Source organism: Vulpes vulpes, chromosome 15 (genome assembly GCF_048418805.1).
Source record: "Vulpes vulpes isolate BD-2025 chromosome 15, VulVul3, whole genome shotgun sequence".
Lineage (NCBI taxonomy): Eukaryota > Metazoa > Chordata > Mammalia > Carnivora > Canidae > Vulpes > Vulpes vulpes.
In genome coordinates this window covers 86,246,881-86,271,357 of record NC_132794.1, presented here as the reverse complement: position 1 = coordinate 86,271,357, position 24,477 = coordinate 86,246,881, and the positions used below count along the sequence as shown (strand labels likewise).

Sequence of the window (24,477 nt, the reverse complement as noted above, 5' to 3'; positions counted from 1 at the left end):
TGAGAACTTGGGAGGGAGAACTATTATCTTTGGGAAAAGAAAGAGCTTAAGGTGATTGTTCTGGGGATAAGATGATTAGGACAAAAGAAATGAGACTTTATCAGTTGGTCCAACACTCTGTGTGGGAGCATCCTACCTTGGGTGAAGCTGGTTGTCTGGGGACCACCAGGGTCCCAAACATACAATGACCCAGTGTGGTTCTCTTCATCATCTCATTAGTCAAGGCTGGCCTGCAGAAGGCAAAGATTGAGAGAATGTCATGTTCTCATCCTCACACTTATAGACCATATCTGGAGTATTCTTTGCAAGCAAGAACCAGACTATGAAGAAAGGTATAGCATCTCCATCTACACTGGGACAAAAGGAAGTAGGCTTATAGACATACTAAGATGTTCCTAAGATGTTTGCATCCCTAAACATTAATTATGAACAAACTTGTTTTAAAAAATACAAATTTTTCCAAACCTATCCCCAAAGCCAAGAAAGAATTAGGACGTTGGGTTCAGAAGAGGTATGGTGGGGTGATTTCCTGTGAAGGACACTAAGCATACCACCCTGGTAAGTTGTAGGGAGAATGGCCAGAGGAGTGAGAGCAGGACCTGGACCCGGGATGACACTTGGATGGTGCCTCTTTTCTGCCATCCTTTCATTATTTCCTCCCTCTTCCACCTGCGCATCACTGACCCCAGGGATGGTTCTTGGCAGAAAGCATTAGACGGGCTGGCTCAGGGCTTCCTGCACAGTGAGATCCGTCTTGTGAGATCTCATGGAGAGAGGGCGTGGGGTCGGTGCAGGTCATTCTGCTTTGTACTAAGAAGAGGAACTCAGCGAGATTTTTTGCTTCACTGTAGCCAAGTACAACTCTAAAACAAGAGGACTCCACTGCTCGTACCCCTCTCTGGAAAGCTCTTTGCTGAGAACTCTAGAGAAAATAAAAGCCCAAAAAAGGGGCAGGGCAGTGGCAGGGCACCTTTTTCCCTTTGTGGTTGCTGGTCAGGGCTTCTTCGGTTGCAGAAGCGGTTGGGTGAGGTGGGGTGGAAAGCTTTGAATGATCCCTCTGAAAGTGTGATTCTGCAAACCGGGCCAGTGCCATCTGCAACCTCCGTGATGCACCCCTTTCTCCCATCTCCAGACCCCCTGCTTCACCCCTCCTTTACCACCTGCACACACCATGCACCCACACACATGCACCCACATCCCACTTTCTCTCCAATCTAACTAAACGATTTCATTTTGGGGGCACCAGAGTGTCCTCGTCCTTTGCATTCCATTCCTCTTTTTGTACATCCCTTGTGATTATTTTCCTCTTTTCTTCTTTATGCTGACACTTGTACCTTTTGCTTCTTTCTTTGTTTTCCTCTCTCTCCTTTTCTTTTTAAGTTTGCCAGTCACAGCAAGCTCTTCATGCCAGCCCCCTCATCTCTGCCCCATCCCCACCGAGCCCTGTCCCCCGAGATGCACGCTGTCACCTCTGAGTGGATCTCCCTGACTGTTGGGGTTCCAGGCAGGCGACCTCTGGCTCTGACGCCACCTCTGCCTCCACTGCCGGAGACTTCTGTCTATGACACTGACCACTTCGCCTCGTGGGCGAGGCCCGGTTCCTCTCTCTCTCTCAGCCTTCCCCATTCAAGCTGGCCAGACCGTTCCGTCCCTCGCTCCATGGCTTCCCCACTGGCCCTGCCTCCCCCACACAAAGCCTCCTCCTTGGCGCCTGGTGCCCCAACCTCCCTTCATGTCAACGGGGACAGTGGTGTCCACGTGCCACCCCCGGGTGTCCGCCAGGATAGCTTCTCGCAGCTGCTGCCGGGGAGCTCTGATAGGGTCATCTCGGAGCTCAGCAACGCCTTTAGCAGCCAGGGTAAGCGGCAGCCGAGGCGAGAAGAGCGCGGACAGTGTGACAGGAGAGCAGAGCGGGAGGCAGGTGAGAGATGGCCCGGAGCACCCAAGATCTCTAAGAAGAGCTGCTTGAGACCTTCAGACGTGGTCAGGTGCCTGAGCGCGGAACAGAGACTCCCAGATCTCCACACCCCCGAGGAGAGCCGGCCCAGCAAGCCCCTGGGTAGCCCTTTTCCGGGAAGGGAGGCTGAGCAGACAGAGCTGCATAGAGGTGGCGAGCAGGCTGAGAGGAGGGCCACTCGGAGTGCTGTGAGCCAGGTAGGCCTGCAGCATGACCACGTGTGCCTTGGCATCTCAGTTGGCAGGGTGGGCTGGACGTCTTGCCCGTGGCCCGTCTACCACGGCCCAGTGGATGCCGGTGAGAGCCCTTTGCTTGTCTTGGGGGCAGAAATATTATTACCCAGGAGGGAACGGAGGGGTCCTCGGTTGAGGTGTCAGGCTGGGGACAGTTGGAGGCAAATGACAGTCTGCACTCTGGCCTCTGGAGGGGATTCTGGAGTCACTCCCACTTTGGGTGCCTCCTGGCCTAGTGCAAAAGTCCCATGGGAAGGAAGGCCTTCCTCACGCCCATTCATGCCTTGGAGACTTTCATCCATTTGCTCTAACACAGCTGAGAACACCAGGCTTCAGTCTGGCTCTGTGTGGCTTGGTTTTGTGTGAGATGCACTTTGTTTCCGTAACCCATGGCGCTCTGCCAGTGTTCGGCTGTCAGGTCTTCGTCCTGTCTCATGTTCGTGTGGGAGCACAGGGCTTTTGTTCACTGATGAACAAATGCATTTTGGTCCTAAGGTGCATGCAGGCCCAGCACTGGGGCCCTGGCAGGTATAGAGTCCTTGAATGGGCACACCAGGTTTTTGGGTAACTGTCCCATTTTCTCTCTAGGTCAGCTACCAAGATCTCAAGGACCCAAGTGGCCTTAGGGTGTTTTGAGGGCTAAAAACTGGGGATGGGGATGAGGATGAACTTGGCAATTAGAGCATGATTCTAATTTTGGCTTTGCTGTTTAATGCCCCCAAAGTCAAAGACTTTGGGCAGCTTTTCCAAAGTAGCTGGGGTTGAGTGCCTGTTCACCTCTTACCATCTACAGAGAGCTACTTCCCCTCTCTGAGCCTCATCTGTAAAACAGAGATGATAACCTGCTTCACAGTGTGGTTGGTTGAGAGGATTCCACGAAGTGAGTGTATGAACTGCCAAGGGCAGGCACTGGGAACAGAACGTGGTCAGCACTTTGGAAGCTCTCCATTTTGGGTGATCTAGAGCTGCTTCTGGCACTGAAAACATTCTAGAATGCCTTTAGTGTCAGATGGAATTCTTGAAGTCTCATTTTGTCATTTACCGTGTACAACGCCCACAGTAGACTATGCTTGATCCTCAGACCCACAACCTTAGTTTTTCTCTAAAGTTTCATTTAGCCACTTGGCAGATATTTATTTGAGACCTGTAGACACCGCTCTGTATCAGGGCAGGGTTACCAGGGTCAGTGCCTTCTCGCTGGAACACAGACACAGCAGCAGTATGACTGCAGTATCAGAGATTTGCTGAAGGCCACAGGGCCACAGAAGCTAGAGACACAGACGAGGTCAGACATCCAGGTCCAGCCTAATGGTTGGGAGAAGGTTGCTCCCCACAGGAAGAGCAGTGTGGGATAGTGATAAGTAATCAGACTGCGAGCCATGGTTTTTTTATGTGCAAAGTAGGAGTGGAGTGAAAGCGGTCTCTCCTTCATCAGGTGGTTGTAAGGATTAAATGAGGTAAGTGTGGTGCCTGGCATATGGGAAGGCTCCATAAAGTAGATGGTTTCCCAGCTCTGAGCGTGGGGCCGAGGGGCAATAGCAGAACCTGGGGAAGGCCTTGCCTGGTCCAAAAGAAAAGACTGTCCAGTTAAGCAAAGAAGAGTTGGTTGTAGAGAGATGGTGAAGGGGCTAGTTGAAAAGAATTCAATGTCTCTGACACGGAAACAGTTCCGTAACCATTCTAAGTCAGCCCACAGTGCCTGGAGACCTCGTTATCATCAGCCATGAGTCATCAGCACAGCCTGATTCCAGGACCCAGCGTGTACAGGAAGTGCACATAGGCCCGGAGCTCTGGGCGAGCTTAGAGGTATATACTTTCCACTTCCTAACAGAGGATGGAGGGGCAGTGGGGGGAGGTAGCCGGCAACATGGAAAGACAGGCCTGTTCAAATTGGTTTTCCTTTCTTGGTGGGCCTCCAGAACTCAAGTGTACCACTTCCTGTCCCCTCCCTTCCTGCTGCTCTCCCAGCGCCAGCCCTTTCTCTGTGGGTGTGCCTAGCCCTGGCCCTGGTCTTGCTCCCTGGTGAGAGCTGGAAGGTTGTGTGGAAGGGACCCCTGCGCCATGTCTCCCGCCCAAGCCCTTTACTTTCCCCTCCTGTGGGAATAGGAGCCAGCCACTCGCAAAAGGGGGACCTGCAGAAGCCCCCTGCCCCTTGAATGACGGAGCTAATAATGACGGGAAGGACTACAGGGACAGCTGTTCTTTGGTGGCCTGTCAGCTTGCCGTGGCCTCAGGCTGTATCACGTATTTGAGCAAATGCATTCCAAACCAGTGTGTCTGATCAGGAAGCTTGCCAGTCACCCTTCTCCTTGCTGTGGCGAACTGAACAGAAGTTCAGTTTTAGCTGTTAGGAAGCTATGTTGAACGTCCAGTAGGTAGAGGGACTTTAGCTGAGTAAATGAAAAGACATTCTGAAATGCTATGATCATTCTTCCATGCTAATATATTGAGGGTGTCATGTGATCTGGCTATTTAGACAGCAAGCCAGCTGCACCTTCCAGAGCCTCCCTGCTGGTTTGCCTGGATCATTCCCACCTGTCCTTCACTTCTCCACTTAGATGTTACTTCTTCCAGGAAGCCTCTCCTGCCAGCTTCCCCCTGCCCCAGCAGGACTGGATTAAGTACTCCAACTTTGTGCTTCCATGTCCCCTGCACCTGACTAGGTCAGGTGGGGGCACTTCTCAGCTCTATTGTCTTCTTACCTCTGCTTGTCTGTGTTGCCATTAGAGTGTTAGCATCCTAAGGTCAGGGACCATGACCCCTGATATATGGAAGGTACTCATAAATATTGGTTGAGTGAAAAAAATATTAAAAAGTGACCCCAGGGATCCCTGGGTGGCGCAGCAGTTTGGCGCCTGCCTTTGGCCCAGGGCGCAATCCTGGAGACCCGGGATCGAATCCCACATCGGGCTCCCGGTACATGGAGCCTGCTTCTCCCTCTGCCTTCGTCTCTGCCTCTCTCTCTCTCTCTCTGTGTGTGTGTGACTATCATAAATAAATAAAAATTTAAAAAAAAATAATAATAATAAATAAATTAAAAAAGTGACCCCAATTAAAGCTATGTATGCTCTCCATTGTGGGGGGAGGGGATAAGATATATTCACAAATAATTATAATACAGACAGAGTCCAATAGTTCACTCTGGAAGTTCAAGATGAAGAGAAATAATAAGCGACATAGAAGATGGCAGTCTGGTAGACTTTGTAAGAAATGTAACATTTGACATGGGGCTTAAAGCACAGGGAGATTTCTAATCGAACAGCATAAGGGTATCATTTAAGGCAAACCAGTAACCCAGCCAAGACCCACAGGTGGGAACGCGAAAGGGAGTGTGAGGAATCATGAGAATCATGAGCTTTGGGTGAGGCTTAGGGTGTCCACAGGTGGGTAGAAGGGGAGAATCCGGGAGCAGAGCTGGGAAGGGCTTCTTGGTACGGCACGTAGACACTCACCAGCCCCTCCTAACACTGACCAGTCCCCTTCCTCACAGTCACATGCCCCTGGTGAATCACTTGTCAGACATCCCTGTTCGGTGCTAAGTCCCTGCGTAGCTATTTCCTTCCCCCTTCATTACCTGTCCAGACCCACCCTTGCCACCTCCAACTCTCTGCAGATGTGTGAACACTTGTGAAAAGGTCTGGCTTTTCACTCCTTTGTAGACTCCCAAACTGAAACGACATTGGGTCAGTTGCTCATGTGTTTCGGTGGGTGTTCTTTAGACAGTGGAAGGCGTGAATGATGTACAGGGGATGTTTAGAGGAACCACGATATAGTGGGGAGAGCACTGTGTTGGAAGTCAGGACCCCAGGCTCTGGTCCAGCTCTGCTGTTGGCCTGCCATGTGTCTTTGGATGAATCACTTCCCTTCTCTGGGAGCTTTCTCATCCATAAACAAAAGATGTAGACAAGGGAATTAAAGGTCTTTTTAGCATTGGTGTTCTATGATTAGCTAAAAATCCCATGTGAATAACAGAAAAAAAAGGACAAATGCAAAATTTTAAGTAAGGGGTTTACTGAAGACCTTTAGGCCTTCACAACAGAAAAATGAAAAGTTTTCCCCTTGGTTTGGGGAGTGTAATAGGACAAAAACACACATACAAAATGCTCAAGAGTTCAGAATTATCAACAGAATCCTTGGATTTAAAAAAAAAAAAAAAAAAAGAATTCTTGGATTCTGTTGGGCATCATTTTGGCCAAGAAGATTTAGGGTGATCAAGACAGTGAAGGGGAAGATCATCTTACAAATCTCAGTCATTAGCATCATCATCAACTTACTGAGCTTTCCCAAGAGAGAGGCACTGTTTGCTGACTGGCATCCAGCCTTGGTTTTTAAGAGTTCCTAAAATTGGCATGGGAGATCTCATAGAATGTCTGAATTAAAAAGAATCTTTGCAGATCATCTACTCCAGTGACTCATAGCCTTTTCTGGATCACAGAACCTTTGAGAATCTGAGGTCAGCTGAGGACTCTAGGCCAGTAGTCTGGGGACGACGAGGGTAGCACACACCCAATTTTGCGTCGAGTTTCAGGAGATCCACTCCTGAGTCCATCTGAGAGCTTCCCAGGAGTCTGTGCCCCCTAGGTCAAGAGCCCCCAGCCTATTCTACTCTCATGATGAGATGAGAATAGTGACAAAACTTTTGTAGTATTTATTTGGGTTCTAAAGGGAAGGAAGCACAATCAACAATAAAATCAGGGCAGCTCCGGTGGTGTAGCGGTTTGGTGCTGCCTGCAACCTGGGGTGTGATCCTGGAGACCCGTGATCCAGTCCCACATCGGGCTCCCTGCATGGAGCCTGCTTCTCCCTCTGTCTGTGTCTCTGCCTCTCTCTCTCTCTCTCTCTCAATAAATTTCTTTAAAAATCCTTATGAATGAATGAATGAATGAATGAATGAATGAATAAAAATCAGTATTCAGGAAAGCCGTATATCCTCAAAGCATCTGAGAAGCACCAGAACAAACTACTGCATACCCGTAGAGAAAGATACTCAGGTGATGACAGAAACTGGCTTTGGGAGATTCAGAGGGAATATGCCTATGTGGAAGCTAGCTTTGTTCCCAAAAAAATCAGCACAAAGACAGAGGCCTGCTCTGGGCATGGAAATTAGAAATAGAAGGGAAAGCATGTGATGCAAGTTACAAGAACAAAAAGGAAATAGAAAGAGGTAAGATACCCAACTAAAAATGGGAAACATTTTCCTTTGACTCACTCAGAAGGGAAATCTCTAAATATGTACAGAGAGTGTTTAACAATTTACAGGATGGGGAGAGGGGTTGGCTACAGTTACAGAAATAACCAGCGGGTATTCTATCAACACTTGAGGTACGGAAATAAGAGTTAAAGTTGGAAGTATCCACCCCTAAAAAGGTGTTAGGAGCAATGGTAGGTACCCAGAGCAACCTTGGTGCCAGCTACAAAGTACTTCCTGAGATGACCTCCTTCCTGATCAGTGACCCCTCCAGCTACTCTGATGTGTCCTTCGAGTACCACACAAGCACAGAGAATCAGGGTATAGTGGGACACAGGACTTGGGGTCTGAGAGCCCAGGTTTCACATCCTGGCTCTTCAGTTCCCAATTCAGACATGTTGGGTCTTAGTTTTGTAAGGTGAGATAAATGTGGACCACCTTGTTGACTTACAAGGATGAAATGAGAGAACATGGAGGCAAACACATCCAGCACAGAGCGTGTCACTGGGACTCAAAAAATACCTGTTGTGTGATATCCAGGTAATGGGGCAAAGCAGCGGAGGCAGTTTGCTTTATCCTCTTTACCCCATCCCACCTAAGAGGAGATGGGGGTGGGGGGAGAGAAGAAAGTAGAAGAGGGAAGAATCCCTCCACTTTATGTGACACAAATCCAGAATCTAGAAAACTGTGAATTTGCCTTCTGTAGACGTAGTGCTTCTTCCTGTTCTCTCTCACCTTGAGTATGAAGGCATCCTTTTGGAAAGATTTCGGTTTCTTCATCTTTGGATATACGTTTGCCATTCCTTGTGTGGTTACTTTAGGGGAGGAAGCAGACCACACGCTACAGACCATGACAAGAAGGCTGAGCGTCTGAGTTTAGTGTTGCAATCAGATTCAAGTTACAACAAAGGCGTGTGTTCTCTGTGGAGTGGTTGGCAAGGGGATTGTGTCTGGGCTAGGTGGGGAACACGTGAAGCAATTGGTTGTAATTTATTTTAGGGGTAATCTGGGATCTTTTTCTTAAGCTCAGGGAGAACTTGGAGGGGTCCTGTTTTGAGGGTCCTATGGAAGTGTTCTAGAGCCGAAAGCCAGGAGCCCGAATCATTCAGGCCTCCAGCTCCTCTGGCCGAGTTTGCCTATGGTGTTCCAGGAGCTGCGACTCTGCTGCCATCAGGGCAACCACTCCCCTCCCCCACCTCTGTCCACATCTGGAGGCTGCAGTCAGAGGCCCTCTTCCCAGTCCTCAGTGGGCCTCAAATGAAGTGCCTCCATTCTTAAGCCAGGTCAGCCCTGCCCCCCCACCTTGGTTCTCAATTCACAGGGACGCATGCACTCTGACCCATATGTTAGAACCTTGGAGCCAAAAAGGATATTTACATAACTCATGTCCAATCCTCTTATTTTACTAAGAATTTGAAATCCAGAGAAATTAAGCATTTTACTCGAAAGACAATGAATATTAGTATCATAGACTGGCCTGGACCTCAGATTTCCTTGCACCCAGTCTGATCTCCCCTGGGATGCCAGCGGAGGTCCCCAGAAAGAGGGGTGGGGTGGGCTCTGAGCAGATGACAAGATAGGGATGTGCAGTGGGTTGAGGAATGCCATCTCTGAGCAACTTGGGGTGGGGGCATTAGGAGGGCAGAAGTGACCTGTGATGTTTCCCGGGTGTGGGCCACACTGAGGTTGAGTTCCTTAATCTTGTTCACATCTCCAGGACTTCCTGCTGTTCTTTACACTGTGGATGGTTTATTTGGGATTTCAAGGCTTTGGCACATGCCCAAAGCTGGGACAGAATGCGTACTAACTCCTTGGTAGCACCAGGTGTTTTGTGGATCGAGGGATGAATAGGGGGATCCCTGGGTGGCTCAACAGTTTGGTGCCTGCCTTGTCCGGGGCATGATTCTGGAGTCCGGGGATCGAGTCCCGTGTCGGACTCCCTGCATGGAGCCTGCTTCTACCTCTGCCTGTGTCTCTGCCTCTCTCCCTCTCTCTCTTTCTCTCCCCGCCCCGCCCCCCGTCTCTTATGAATAAATGAATAAAATCTTTAAAAAAAAAAAAAAAGAAAACGAAAACAGGGATGAATAGTCCCAGGAAGGCCAGTGTGTAATTCTGGGGGGGGGTCTTCTGTGAACTGAACATAGAAGGGCAGCAGCCCAAGGATTCATGCAGGATTGCTTGCTCGGGGGGAATAAAACAAGCACTCCAGTCCAAGGGGGGCGGTTTATGAGTGCATGTGCAAATATGGACTTAATGCAATTTCCGGATCAGCAGCTAAGCACCTAACCCCTGCTTACTGTTCGGCCGGGTTGGGGGCGGTGGTAGGGGGCGGTGCATCGTGTGTGTGTGTGTGTGTGTGTGTGTGTGTGTGTGTGTGTGTGTGTGTGTGTTGGGCTGATGGCTGGTTTTCTAAACGTGGGGAAAATAACTGGGGTGTATTTCCAAAAGTCTAAAATATACTTGGTGTAAGATAATACTCTCTATTCTTAAAAAAAAAAAAATACTCTCTATTCTTAACCCTGGATGAAGTCGTAGTTAGAATTTTGTCTACTATGAGGCTTAAGGAAGGGCAAGAGAGGGTTCAGAGCAGAGCAGCACTATCCAATAGGAATAGAACATGAGTCACGTATATAACTTAAACTTTTCTAGGGGCGTCTGGGTGGCTCAGTGGGTTAAGCATCTGTCTTCAGCTCAGGTCATGGTCCCAGCATCCTGGGATCGAGCCCCATGTCGGGCTCTCTGCTCAGCGTGGAGTCTGCTCCTCCCTCTCCCTGCTGCTCATGAACTTTCTCTCCCTCTCATTCTCTCTCTCTCTTAAATGGTAAATCTTAGGGAATGCATTTCAAACAAGGAGAAATTGACTCTTAGCTAATAGGATAAATGTTTATCTTGCCTTTGTCCTTCATTCCACAGACTGTGAGGAGTCAAACCATCCTTACCTCTCAGGGATGACTTAAATTTTACTAGATGTCAACTTTGTCTAGAAGGCTGTGATGATGATTATCCTCTGATTGGATATGACCCCAGACCAAGGAAAGTATTAGCCGAGTCAGTATCCCTTCTAGTACAGTGAATCCTTGAGTTAAGGATTGGACCATATCCATTACCACACACTGTACCTTTTACATAAAGGAAAGGTATTCAGGAAGAAAAGTGACAGCGCCTGTTGTCTCAAATGGCAGAAGGTAGGTGTTGCTATGGTCATAGCTATCCCACCGGACTGGAGAGGAAGGTGCTATATGTCCATTAGACACCGAGGACTCAGTACTCAGTGGCTTTGTCCCCTTGTGCAAATCTTCACACTTTCTTGAGCCCTAAAAGTCCTTTTCTACTCTCTCCAAGTCAAAGGATTAGTACAAAAGTCAGATGAGGTAATGGACCTCTCTGTGCTTTTGAAAGCTGTTGTTATTTGTTTTTAAAATACTAGGTCCTTTTTACTATATCTGATGTACCAAACCTCTCTTAAGCACCAGATATTTGCATGATGATCTAGTCACTCCTTTGAGATTGAGATCATTAAAAGATGCTACAAGGCTTCAGTAAGCTATGGACAGAATGTGAAGAGGTTGTCTTGTCCGCATCCTCTCTTTGATCTGCCTTTGACCTGAGGTCATTAGGCTACTAGCCAGAGTTTGGAAATATGTTGGTTATTATGAGAACTTTCATTTTCATGTGGTGTGACCCACACTGATCAGTCTTGGCACACTGTAGCCAAAGAATCTCAGTGAAAGATAATGAAGGTCCTCTACAGCCTTATTCCCCGAATTGGTGTGTGGACCTGCATCATGGACATTACCAATAGAAACGTAGAGTCTCGAGGGCATGTGATGTAATGAGCACTGGGTATTATATACAACTAGATGAATCTCTGAACTCTGCCTCTAAAATTAATAATATACTATATGCTAATTGACTTTAAATAAAATTTTAAAAGTAAAATGTAGGGTCTCAGGATGCGCCCCATGTGTGTCAAGTCAGAGTCTGCATTTTAACAGGGTTTCTGGGTGATAACAGCATATACAAAAGGTTGAGAAGCAGTGCCCCACAGCATCCCATGGAGTGATAGCACAGCCTGTTTCACCAGCCACTGGGATAGGTAGCTCTCTCCCTCCCCAGGCAGCCTTTCTACTGGACAGCTCACACTTTTAGAGTTTTCCCTTTTGTCAAAATCTGCCTATAGGTATCACCCAGAATATATTTCCTTCCTCTACTACATCAAAGCCCACATAGCCAGAGCTTGGAAATGTCATTACTTTCCTCTGTTACACAGAAGCCTTGATCCCGAGGCTGGATGGGCGGTGAGTGGGGCCACACAAGGTCACCTGGCAAAGGCCTGCAGATCCAGAGACATTGGAGAAAAACCAAAGAAAAGGCTCCTTGCAGTTCCAAATCTTCCTTTACTCCTGCCAGACTCCCTGGTTTAAAGGATTGCAGTTTTGAAGAAGTTTAGAGAACTTGAAGAGGTTTCCCAAAAGGACAGGAGTATAGAAGTGATATCTGGGGTTGAAGTTGGTCCTATAAGACATGCTAAAGGATGAGGCCGTTTACAGCAGAGACGAAGGAGGGGATGGTGTGGTGACATGCAAGAGGCAGCCCAGCAACTCGACCTCTTGCTAGCCGTGGGACGTTGGGGCATGCACTAAGCCCCCTGAGCATCAGCTTCCTGGGTTTTAAAAGCAAATAGGATGATAAACCCTATTCTGCCTGTTTTCTGGGTTTCTGTGAGACTCATGGAAAATATTATCAATGAGCACTCTTAATGATGTGGGAAATGGTCCAAGGATAAAAGAGAAGGTCCAGTGGAACAGTAGAAGAATCCAAAAAACAAATCTCCCACTGACTTGCTGTGTGACCTCAGGGAAGGCACTGGGCTTCTCTGTGAATCAAGTGGGTCATGTATAAAAGATCTCTGAGTGCCCTTCTAGAAGGACCTGGAGTTACCATGATTTGTTGCTATTAGTACACATTACCTAGAGTATTTCTCCAAGGAAGATGGCTCGTCAAATATTTATTTAGGGATATTTCTTAGAGCTTGGCATTGAATCCTTTCTCAGGGAAATGATTCCAAACACACTTCCTGACCTATCTGTTGGGAGACCCAGTTTAAAAGTGGGTCTGCTTGGCCATAATTGCACCTGTGTTTCCATATCAGCCTATGGTACCTGAGCTGGTGAGTGAAGAGGGATGGTTTCATTTCTATGGCTGTGTCAGAACCCACAGTCCTATTTCTGGAAGCAAGCTCTGCCCTGTGAGATATCTGAACTCATACCTGGCTGCAGTGTGTCATGTGCAGACTTCTCCAGGGGAACAGTCTTGTTTGATACCTCAGATATTACCAAGGAGTTTTGCAGAAGCATTTCTGTTTGTTTTCATAAATACACAAATGTGGCATACCTGTTAGTGTTCTGAGGCTTCTTTGCCAAAGGAGGCTTCCAGTCAGTAAGATAACTGAAACCAGCTTTGGGTACAGCAGCCCTTCCAAAGTTGCTTACCAGGTGAGAGCAAAAGGACCAATGTCTGTGTTTCTGGAGGGTCATAACTGTTCCTTAAGGCAGCCCTTCTGTGTCTCTTTCCTGCCAATCTGGGGACCCTGTGTTCGTTTTCAACTCATGCACTCATATTCCTAACTTCCCATTTCATTGCCTGGATGCTTGCTTCTAATTCTGTGCATTGCGTTTTCTCCTGTGCACCCACCGTGTTGTCATGGAAACTTGATGGCCATAGGCCACGAGTATCCAGTGTCATTGAGTGTGATGGTGTGGTACGTGTATTTGCTCACACTTTTATTTTGAATCCGTTCCAATGTGACATCTGCTAAAATGTCTCCCTTATAATTTGCTTGGTGATCACAGCCTTCTCATCATTCATTGAGAGCAGGACCTGATCTCACAGAATCTGAAAAGTGCTATGTGGTAAGATGCCTGTTGAATAAGACTGTAGCTTTTCTAAAGAGAATCCTTACTGACTTCTAGAGTCTCCATTGGAGTAATGCCTGGCTAACTCACAGAGGCATTATTTGCAAGAATTGTATGACTATTGTCCTAGAGGGAAATGTTCGGCCACCCCCTTCCCTCTCAGAAAGCAGAGGAATTTTAGAGGCAATATTTGTACTCTGCCTACATTATGGGATTAAATTAATGGTTAGTGCATGACTGGGGATACCTACTTGCATTTCTATCCTGAAGTTATTCCATTTGTGGTAATTACTCACTAATTACAGGCTTTTATGCTGCTGCCCCCCTTTTTTTTTTTAATATTCATACTAAATTCCAAATTCTGTATCTTACCTGTTTTTTCCATGCTTACGCCTGGATCCCTCCTGCACTCCACTACTGGAATATCTATTTTTATAACCTGGATCTTCAACTCTGTTGTTTTCCTGGACTTATGTGCTTCGTCTGGAATGTTACATCTCTTCCTCTTTCTTTCTTTTTTTTTTTTTTTTTTTTTTTTGTTGTTGTTTTTTGTTTTTGTCCCCACGTTGACTGTTTTATGGGGGTTTCTGGATATCTCGGGGCCACTCACAGGAAGCAGTTTGCAATGAGATCATAAACATTGCCGAAAAATCTGTTCATTACTGCAGCACTGTTTCTCATCCCCTTGACTTTCATCACAAAGTATCCCCTTCTGACAATAAATCATCTTTAATCATTTCTCAGCAACCTCAAGCCCAGCAGCGAAGAGTCACCCCAGACAGAAGTCAAACCTCACAAGATTTGTAAGTACACTTGGCGAGCTTCCCTTCTTACATTCTTAGTAGACTGTTGGTTTTAGAGAGTGGGTCATTGACCAAGTATGGGGGCAGCCATCTGGGGGGAATGAACAAGTCACCCCCAGCTTCTCTGAGGATTTCTAGTTGAGGCCATGTTTCCCATCAGCCAACATGAAAAGGTGGTGGGCAGGTGAATAAAGGAGATCACAGACTACTGAGAGATAGAGACCAGGAAAGAATGAACTGCCATCCAGGGGCAAATGAGGGCAGTGCTGACTGGCTTCAGTCCTAGTGTGGGAATATAGAGGAATGAGTCATTGGTTCTGCCTGAAGAATAGTGTTGATCCACTCATTAAAAAACGACGACAAAAAGGCGACATTGGCTATCTCCTATATTTTAAGCATATAGAGGTAAATTCCATTCCCAGAAGAAGGGAGATTTGGAATGAGCATTGAAAGACAAATTGAAGGGGCCGCTGACTGGCTCAGTCAGTAGAGCATACAATTCTTGATTTCACGGTCATGAGTTCAAGCCCCACATGGGTGTAGAGCTTAGTTAAGAAAGAAAGACAGAAAGACAAATTGGGTTTGAGAGCTAGAAAGGAAAGTAAAAGATCTTCCCAGCTGAGGAAACCACATATGCAAAGACCCAAGATAGACAGTGTGTTTGGTGAACTCGGAGAAGGTCCATGTGGGGAATGGACTCAATGGAACAGCACCCTGAGCAGCATGAGGCTCATCCAAAATTAGAGTTGATTGGGAGACCCAAGCAGCAAGGTTGTGGGATGTTGGCCCAGCAGTCTCAACTGTCTGGGAGTAAGGATAGAGAAGCAGGTATCAGGAGTTATTTCCCAGGGTTGAGGCTAGCAAGGCAGCCACAGTGAAAGTTAAGAGAAGGATAAGACATTCTAAGGAGTCCAAGTAGTTGTATGGAGACAGTAGGCAAATATGGAAATATCAAAAATATGTTTGCTTACCAACTGGTAATCTGTCTGCATCTCTTAATTCTTCATTGGAGACAGTTCCATCGACCAAATTATCAATAAATTTGGATAAATGTATAAAATCAAATGGTCCCTTTGTTTTAGCAGAGGAAAATGAACCTCTCATTCCTGGGGGCTGGCTCCTTTTACGTGTGTCTAGTCTCATTTGCCCACTCTCTGGAAATCACTGGCATCTACTGGAATTGGTACATGGTTCGCTCATTTGCCAAGTTTTGCCCTTTGTTGTGTTTTGAATAGTAAGTACACAGAATTGTAAACTGGTCCACCATAGTTGCTCCTTAAGTATTTGTCAAAGGAATAAATGAAAGTTTTCCTTGGTGCCCAAGCACATACGGGATTTTACCACACTTAGGCCAGGCTTCTCCAGTGGGCTGCTGTCAGGACAGACAGAGCAGCACCGATGCACTTGCCTTAGGCCAACTAACAAGTACATAAAAATCTGAATTGCAAACATCACTGGGACAGAAAGAAAGCAAAAAGCTTTCAAGAATTTCAGAAAAATGACATCATATTTAAAAACAATTAATGAGGAGCCCCTGCCTGACTCAATCAGAAGAGCATGGGACTCTTGATCTGGGGGTTGTGAGTTTGAGCTTCACTTTGGTTGTAGAGATTATTTAAGTTAATAAATAAATAAAATCTTTAAAAAAATAGAAACCATTAACGTACTATGTATCAGCATACTAAGAAACTCAAGGTAAGCAATTGGAATGTACTTTTTACATCTTTAAGTCAATACAGCAATTTTATATGTATACAGCAATTGCTTTATGCTCTCCAACATATATAACCAGAATATAGTGTTTATCTCTGGACCTAAGGAACTTCTGATTATATTATCCTTGATAATCTCTCTCTATTCTCCTATATTAAGAAATAGCCTTGGTTAACTTTAAGGAGGAGACATCTAGACAAAATGCTTAGCTATGATAACCAAATGAAACTAAATAAAAGGACTGATCATAACCTTGCTTGTCAGAGGCTCCCTATCCCTGTCAGTCTTTATTTCCTTATTATATGCTGAGTGGATCTCCCCAAATGCTACAGTATTAAAGAAGTAACCAATAAAATAACTCTCATCCCCACTGATGTGTACAAAAAAGTGTTGATTTAGCTGAAATGGGCATTGAAAATTCATTATTTGATCCTATCCGTGTTTGACTCAATGTCTCTGATTTTTAGATTTAGCTACCAAGCATTATATAGCTATATACCACAGAATGATGATGAATTGGAACTCCGAGATGGAGATATTGTTGATGTCATGGAAAAATGTGATGATGGATGGTTTGTTGGTAAGTGATCTCCTCATGCTATTTTTTTTACTAATTGTGTATTGAAGGAGTAACTAGGAATGATGAGCCACACAAAAGGCAATATTCTCTGCACAGAAAAAAGAGCATTCTCAGATCTTGTACTGCTGTCAGGAACACTGGGCCACCCACTCTGTGCTTGTTCTGAAGACAATGTGGATGATACTAATGATACTGGACCCAAAACCCAAATATGCCAACACAACTGCACAGAAGGGCAATTGTCAAATTCATTGAGTTCTGTTTGTATTTCTATTGTGCATATATCTGTTCTACATTAGAAAATTTAATTTCGGGATCCCTGGGTGGCGCAGCGGTTCGGCGCCTGCCTTTGGCCCAGGGCGCGATCCTGGAGACCCAGGATCGAATCCCACATCGGGCTCCCGGTGCATGGAGCCTGCTTCTCCCTCTGCCTGTGTCTCTGCCTCTCTCTCTCTCTGTGTGACTATCATAAATAAATAATAAAAAAAAAAAGAAAATTTAATTTCTTCAAAACTCTTATGAAACAACATGAGAAAATTTGAGCTATGATCTCAACTATGAAACTCAAGTGTATGTATAGAGATTCTAAAGACCTCATTTACTGCAGGCTTCTAATAACTTTGATAAAAGCAACCTGCTTAATACAAAAGATTCACCATTATAGAACAGGAGAGGAGAGGTCAACATTTTTTGAGATTTTGTTACAAAGCAGATACTTCCCCACACACCCCCGCCCGCCCCGAGGGGTGGGCAGCCTCTCGGGCCTTCTTATCCTCTTCTTTCCAGCCTCCCCCACTGCCAAACACACAAATGAACCCTCTGTGCCCAGCCCCTTCACGGTCATGAGACCAGGAACCCAGCCCTGACACCCACCCTGTCCCCCTTCCAGATCTCCGCTCCGCTCCCTCCCGGTCACACTGAGTGATCTCAGGGATCTGCTTAGCAGGCCCAGCCCTGAGAGCTGAGGCAGGCTCCTGAGAAGTCCAGACTGGTAGGCTGAAGTCTTCAGTGACCGCCAGGTCCCCAGAATGGGAGAGATTGTGTACAAAAGCCCCAAGTGTTGCAAGGATTGGTATGTGAGATTCCCGAGTACACAAGGCTCCAAATATGAGGTGCCTGGAAGAGAGTGTGTGTCCATGCAGTGGGCTGGCCCCCATGGCCCCAGACGTGTCTTGCATGCTGGTAGTCATCCCCAATTCCTGTCTCCCCTTCCTCTGGCCCAGCCCCCAGCCCTATCCATCCTCACTGGACACCTACTCACAATTCCTGACAGGGGAAGACAGCTGCAGGAATGTCCTAGGGGCTCAGTTAAAAGGAGAGTCTCGGACAGGTCTGGAAATCAGTCAGAAAGAAGCTCATGGAAGGTCTTGGGTCCCAGGCAGCCTGACAGCTGGTCTTGGGTATTGGGGGCAGGACAGAGAGATCACTCTTCAACCACAGTTGTCCTTTAAAGGCTGCCATCTCCCACCCCTCGTCCCTGTGTGCTGTGAGCCCCCACAAGTTCCCTTCTGACCACTCAATACCCCTGTCCCCAGCCCTCTAGCCAGTTTTTGGCTATCAACTGTCACAATATACATTGATAATAAAATCCACCCCCCCAAAAAAGCAGATACTTGCTTAATATACTTATTGAAGTTCTCAACAAACAGCCTATAAGACAAGAATTATCCTAAGTTCACAGACTCAAAACCAAAGCCCAAAGGTTACATAACTAGCCCAGGTCACCCAGGTAGCCAGTAGCAGAACCAATACTTGAACTCAGGTGTATCTGTCCCCAAGCCTCTATTCTTTCTCCTCAAGCATAAATACGCTATTGGGAGGCACTGACTTACTTATTGCCTCTGTTCTCCTCTTCTGCAGATAGCTTTACCTTTATCTTCTTTCTAAGACCAGCTCTCTCCTGATGCCTCTAGAAAAATATTTGCTAAAGTGAAGTCCTATCAGGCCTGGGGTAGTAAGAATGGCAAGGCCACAGCATAAGTGGGAAACCAGAAGGATTTGCCTGGGCCTCACCAGCCTCTTAGAAAGCTGCGCCATCCTCCGCAGGCTCCCAGAAGCCTGTGGCCCCTCACTACCTTGAATTGCTCTGATCAGAAGGAGGCCAGGTCTGGGGCACCTAGGTGGCTCAGCAGTTGAGCGTTTGCCTTTAGCTCAGAGTCCCGGGATTGAGTCCCACATGGGGCTCCCATGGAGAGCCTGCTTCTCCCACTGCCTGTATCTCTGCCTCTCTCTGTGTGTTTCTCATGAATAAGTAAAATCTTTAAAAAAAAAAAAAAAGAGGCCAGGTCTGAAAAGTCAGCAGCACTCCAATGGAGTGCAGTCCAATGGAAACAGAATACAAGCCATGTGTGAAATTACAAATTTTCTGGCAGCCACATTGAAAGAAGTAAAATGAAACCAGTGAAATTAATTTTAGCAATATATCTTATTAAAACCAATGCATTCAAATATTATCATTTGAACATGTAATCAGTATAAAAAATTGTTAGTACAAAAGGAAGAATGTAGAATATCTCACTAAGCCTTAGAAGTCTGGTGCATATTTTACAGTTACAGTGTAGCTGAGTTCAGACTAGCCCTGTTTCAAGTGCTCAGTAGCCTCTTGTAGCTATCGTGTTAGAGTGCAGCTCTGGTATAGATTAGCACCTCAGGGTGCCTGGGAGGCTCAGTCAGTTAAGCACTTACCTTCAGCTCAGGTCATGATCCCAGGTCCTGGGATCAAGTTCCACATCAGGCTCCCTGCTCAGCGGGGAGTCTGCTGCTTCCTCTCCCTCTGCCACTCCCTTTGCATGCACATGCATGCTCTCTCTCTCAAATAAATAGATTTTTTTAAGATTTTATTTATTCATGAGAGACACAGAGAGGCAGAGACACAGGCAGAGGGAGAAGCAGGCTCCCTGAGGGGAGCCCAACATGGGCTCCAACTCGATCCCAGGACCCCGGGATCATGACCTCAGCCTAAGGCAGACGCTCAACCACTGAGCCACCCAGGTACCCTAAATAAAATTTCTAAAAAGTAAAAAAGATTAGCTGTTAAACTCTTTCAAAAGTAGTTATATTTTTTACAAGAACATGGGGTAGGGTGATGGACACCAATTCTCTCCTGGAGGCATGCCTGGCAGCTAGGTAAAGGAAATATTCCTCAATCCCTCAAATGCTTTAAAACATAGCCTTGTGCTTAAAGTAAAATAAGAAACCCATGGAGCTCATTTTTCTCGTCCATAAGGAAAGCTGTGAGTCTGCTGTAAGGAGCCCATCTCTAGCCCTCATCTCAGTTCTCTGCAGCCTCTTTGGCAGTTCTCCCTAGGGATTCAATAGTTCTTTTCAATGTCTTTAGCTTTGACGCTTTCTTTTAGCTTTGGGCAATGACTCCAATCTACTGGTAGTGACTGCTTGAAATGCTCTGTTCAGCAGGGTTTTGAAGCTGTACCCAAGCCAATTGGGAAAAGGATGCAGTCATCAAATTGTGATATCTGCCAGTGAGGGGAATAATGATATGGCACGTATCTGCCACCACCCTCACCCCCAGCTTTAGAGAGTCTGTTCCAAGGGAAGAAAGTAGGTCAGGGATTCGGCAATTGGGGATGTGGAGCAGCAAAGGAAGGGCTTTGTGCCCAGGTAGCTCAGTGCTCCTGGCTCAGCAGGAACCTTGACGAGGTTGGCAGCAAAGACAGGGAGTCGATCTGGGGCTTGGGCACAAGCTTCGAAGAGGAATTTCCTTTTCATGTGTGGTCATATCCAGTGGACTTTTAGAAATCCTACAGTTTGGAAATTCTAAATCGTTGGTATCTTGTGTTGAATAAATGTACTCATTTTTCCAAAAAGGAGAAGTATCAGAAAGAGTAGTGGGTTGGGAGTCAGAAATCCTGGGTTCAGAGCCTGCTTCTGATGCTTGCTAAGCTGTGAGGCTTAAGCTCTCTGAGTTTTGCATTCCTCATCTGAAAAAGGGAGTATTGAGAATGCCTGCCTGGCTTATCACTCTTTTGCAGCCTAATTTTATCTCTATTTTGAGATAAGATAGAGAAAACCATACACTGTCCTTCATGCTGCAGGGTTGTTATCAAAAGGCTCTCTCCAGGGGCGCCTGGGTGGCTCAGTCAGTTGAGCATCCAAATCTTGACTTTGGTTTGGGTCATGGAGTCAGGATCATGAAATCGAGCCCCAAGTTGGGCTCTGCGCTCAATGGAGGAGTCTGCTTAGAATTCTCTCTCCCAGGGCACCTGGGTGACTCAGTGCTTAAGCATTTGCCTTTGGCTCAGGTCGTGGTCCTGGGATCAAGTCCCACATCAGGCTCCCCCACAGGGAGCCTGCTTCTCCCTCTGCCTGTGTCTCTGCCTCTCTCTCTCTCTCTCTCTCTCTCTCTCTCATGAGTAAATAAATAAAATCTTTTTTTAAAATAATTCTCTCTCCCTCTGCCCCTCCCCCTGCTCGCTCATTTGTGCACTCTCTCAAATAAATAATTTTTAAAAGGGGGGGGCTCTCTCTGAACTCACATGGATGCATCTGCTGATTTTGCTAATGTTTTGTTTTGTTTTGTTTTTTTATAGGTACTTCAAGAAGAACAAGGCAATTTGGTACTTTTCCAGGCAACTATGTAAAGCCTTTGTATCTATAAGAAGATTGAAAACCAGAGATTATTTTTATTGGAGGATGAAGCATAATTCATGAACTGGTCTCTTTATTTAAATGTTGAGTCAGTAGGAAAACTAATGCAGTGGATAAAATGAGAAGCAAAAGAGAGGGACAGAGAAGTGTTGTGTCTGAAGCTGGAGCCTATCTACACTTCAGTGTATCAGGCAGGCCGAACTGAGGAAAAAGAAATGAGGCAAATCTGTATTTACTTAGCTGCTTCTGGGAGCCACTCCAAGCCTTCCCTGCCTCTCCCCCTCTTGGGTAATCTGACCTGTAACACAGTCCAGGATCAGTGAGGTCAGAGACACCTTTTGCTGCCCCAGCCTCGACCAGCTCTGGCTCAAAGCAGTCATTTAGCCTGAAGCAGCCCTCGGAGTGCCAGGCAGATAGATCCCCAGCCATTCTTCAAAGGCTCCACACCCCAGCTGCCCCGGATCCCACCGATTTCCCAACATTGCTAAAGATCTGTGTGGGCTGCCGAGCCATCCCTGGACGGTGACAGAGGTCCCCAGGTGACCCAAGACCATGTGCCTTGCACCCAGGTACACGGGGAAATGGAAGCAGAACGTAGGTGCCCTGTACATTTCAGCCTGCGTGCAGCATTGCCCTGGATGACCCAGGTGTTCAGACAGAAAAGCACATGAGGTTTGCCCATGGGAGTGGGGTGTATTTGTAAATTTGCATCACCAAGTGACTAAGTGAAGACGTTCTATAGCTGTCAAGGTCACTTGCAGTATGGTCCTTTCCTGTTATCACTGACTTTTAAAAGCGGTCACCTGTAGCACAGTTTGATTTATCAGAATGCCAATGCTAGCCTTTCTTTTCTGGATTGTTTTGGCCCGGGCAGTTTGAGGTTGATAGGCGTATTCTCACAAGAGAACCAAGGATGGCGTTCAGTGAATATTTAATATACATTGATGTACGCTGATGCCAGGGCCACTGACGAGCAAGATGTGGACTCACCGCGCCTTCATTTTTACTCCCCGCAGTAGTTCAGGGACAGCTCACAAGGTAGTAACCCAGGGTCATGAATCCCATGCACCCTGGTGAGGCTCCTCATCGGAACAGAAGGCACACACGCAGTGGCCCTGAGTGCGAGGCAGCATTTCTGCCACTCCTGGGACGTCTGTCCTTTGTGGGGCCACCTCTGAGGCGGGGGGAGCCTCTGTGTGACACCTGGAGTGCTTGGTCACAATTCCATCCAATTCAAGGATGTTTACCAGCCTCTCTGTTAGACCCCTTGAAGAAATAGAGAATGACCCACCCACCTGCCAGGAACTCCGAGGTGATTGGAGAGGCAGACATACAAAGATACTGGATTAAGAGAGACTGTGATACGTGCTAAGAAGGGTATGAGAGAGGAGGTGATTACCTTTCCCTGGAGAGACTCTAGAAAGCATTCTCGTATTTCTCCATTAGCTCACTCTTGAACAACTGGGCTGTGAGAAGAACCTTTATCTGAGGATAGTTTATGGCTGGAAATTCTCGGAACTGTTTCCAGAGTCTTCAAACTCTCGTCCTCCCCACAAATACACATCCAAGGTCACAAATAGGAACAGCAGTTGTAGGTGGTAGGGTGTATACAGGAACCCTGGCCGTCTGCATATAGCTCATAATTGCCCCAGGACCATTGTCCCAAAGTCTGGAGTCTTTACAAGTAGGTGGAGAGTTTGTCTTCAGTGCCTCTGCCATCCATCTGCTACCCATCAGCTGTGCACCACCCCCACCCCCCCATCAGACAGCCTCATTCTCTCCCTGTCCTCCCTTCCAGTCCCAGTCTCAGGAAAGAAACTGCCACTGACTCCTTGACACTGGGGTGGAAATGAGTGATAAGAGGAATGTGTTACTTCTTCCCAGAGACATTTGTTTTTTAACTAGGACAGAGCAGAGCCTTAACCTCAAAAAATGAGGCTGTGGAACTAACTGTGATAAGGGAGTGCAGGTGGCGGTGGAGGCGCTTCCTGGGTAGAAGGAGCCTTTTTGATAGTCTTTGACTAAGACTCATTGTTTTGGAAAGTCCACTTCACCATGCCAGGGCGCTGTTTGACTCTCCCTGAAGGAACATAGTGCAAGTGCATATGCACGTGCGTTTTGCACAACAGCATCTCACTCATTTTTGGAATGTAATTCCTCTATTGGCTAACGTGTTTCCTGGTCTTTCTTAGATACAAACCATTAATAACGACTTTATCCTAATAGTTTTTTTGAGGGGTGCTTCTTAATTAAGTAGGTAATTTTGAACACCTCTTTAAATACAGCTAGAAAATAAAACCAATTTGTAAAGCCACATTTGCATATGATGCCAGCCTCATGCATTTGTAGATCTCCAGATACCCAGGTATGCCTCACCAATTTGCCCGTCTTTAACAAAATCATGTTAAAACTTGCATCAAACTTCAGCTTCCTATGTATGACAAAACAAGGAACAAAGGTTTCCAATTGCTCTTTTTGTCTTCAGACATTTAGTAATATAAAATACCTATTTTTATGCTGAAATATTTATACAAGTTTATTAATAGCAAGTGCAACTAACTGGCACCATGCCTTGCAACACATTTTGATATATTCGCCATGCTTCTGGGTAATAACAAGCCCCCAACTACTTATCTTTTGCAGTCTCTCTCGGATCAGTAAAAGAAAAAATCACATGCCTAAGAGGTAGGACTGTAAATATGTATATTTAACTTTGTATAGCCCATGTACCTACTTTGTATAGAAAAATAATTTTAAAAATTTGAACTGAAGGGGGGTAAAATAAGGAAGTCATGAAGTTTTTTGCATTTTTATTTAAATGAAGGAATTCCAAATAACTCACCTGCAGATTTTTAGCACAAAAATAGCCATTGTATTGTAAAGTGTTAAAATTTCAAATAATCATTCTGGGAGAGAAGGTAATATTGTTATCTCAGTTATAGGGGGTTTTTTGTTTTTTATTTTTATTTTTTTGGTGTTTTTTTTTTTTTCAGTCCTATTTATCTACAGTAGGTATTAAGTTCTTTTGCTAGAATAGGTTACTACAAAGAAGATTATATGCTGAAAGAAAAATAACATTATATATAACCAGTTAAAGTGTTGCCATTTTACACACGGAGAGCATGTACTATGCCGACACAGATTGTTCTATTCATTTATTTTTCTTTATTGCCGTGGATTGATTTGATAAATGAAGGTGTTGAGTTACTACATTTGCTGTACATATTATTTAATAAACTTTATTCAGAATTGGGTGGCATACGTTTGTTCTTAACATTCTTGTTTCTTTCCTTCCTTCACCATGTTTCTCAAGGGAGGCTTATATTCACTGCTTCAGTATCGCATCCTCTCCTTTTCCATTCTCAATCACATACCATCTGGCTTCCATCCGGCTCCTGGAAGACCCCGCTTCTTACCTTACTACTTTTTCAATAAGCTAACTGTGACCTTCTCTAAATTGACTGCTGTTGACCATCTCACCAT

The 24,477-nt window shown here is 46.0% G+C and overlaps 1 protein-coding gene across 50 annotated transcripts in view; it reads left to right on the top strand.

Annotated features, from left to right (window-relative positions):
- SORBS1 (sorbin and SH3 domain containing 1) overlaps positions 1 to 24,253 on the top strand; it is a 228,974-nt gene extending 204,721 nt beyond the window's left edge. For 43 of the 50 annotated variants that reach the window (XM_072739628.1, XM_072739622.1, XM_072739627.1 and 40 more), the window contains 3 exons: positions 14,038 to 14,096; positions 16,277 to 16,389; positions 20,937 to 24,253. In XM_072739628.1, coding sequence (XP_072595729.1) covers positions 14,038 to 14,096; positions 16,277 to 16,389; positions 20,937 to 21,004 — 240 coding nt within the window. In that variant the 3' untranslated portion in view covers positions 21,005 to 24,253. Of the gene's footprint in view, positions 1 to 1,380; positions 2,155 to 14,037; positions 14,097 to 16,276; positions 16,390 to 20,936 lie in introns of all 50 variants that reach the window. The other 7 variants (XM_072739579.1, XM_072739578.1, XM_072739577.1 and 4 more) reach the window with 1 other exon arrangement.
- The last annotated feature ends 224 nt before the right edge of the window (positions 24,254 to 24,477 follow it).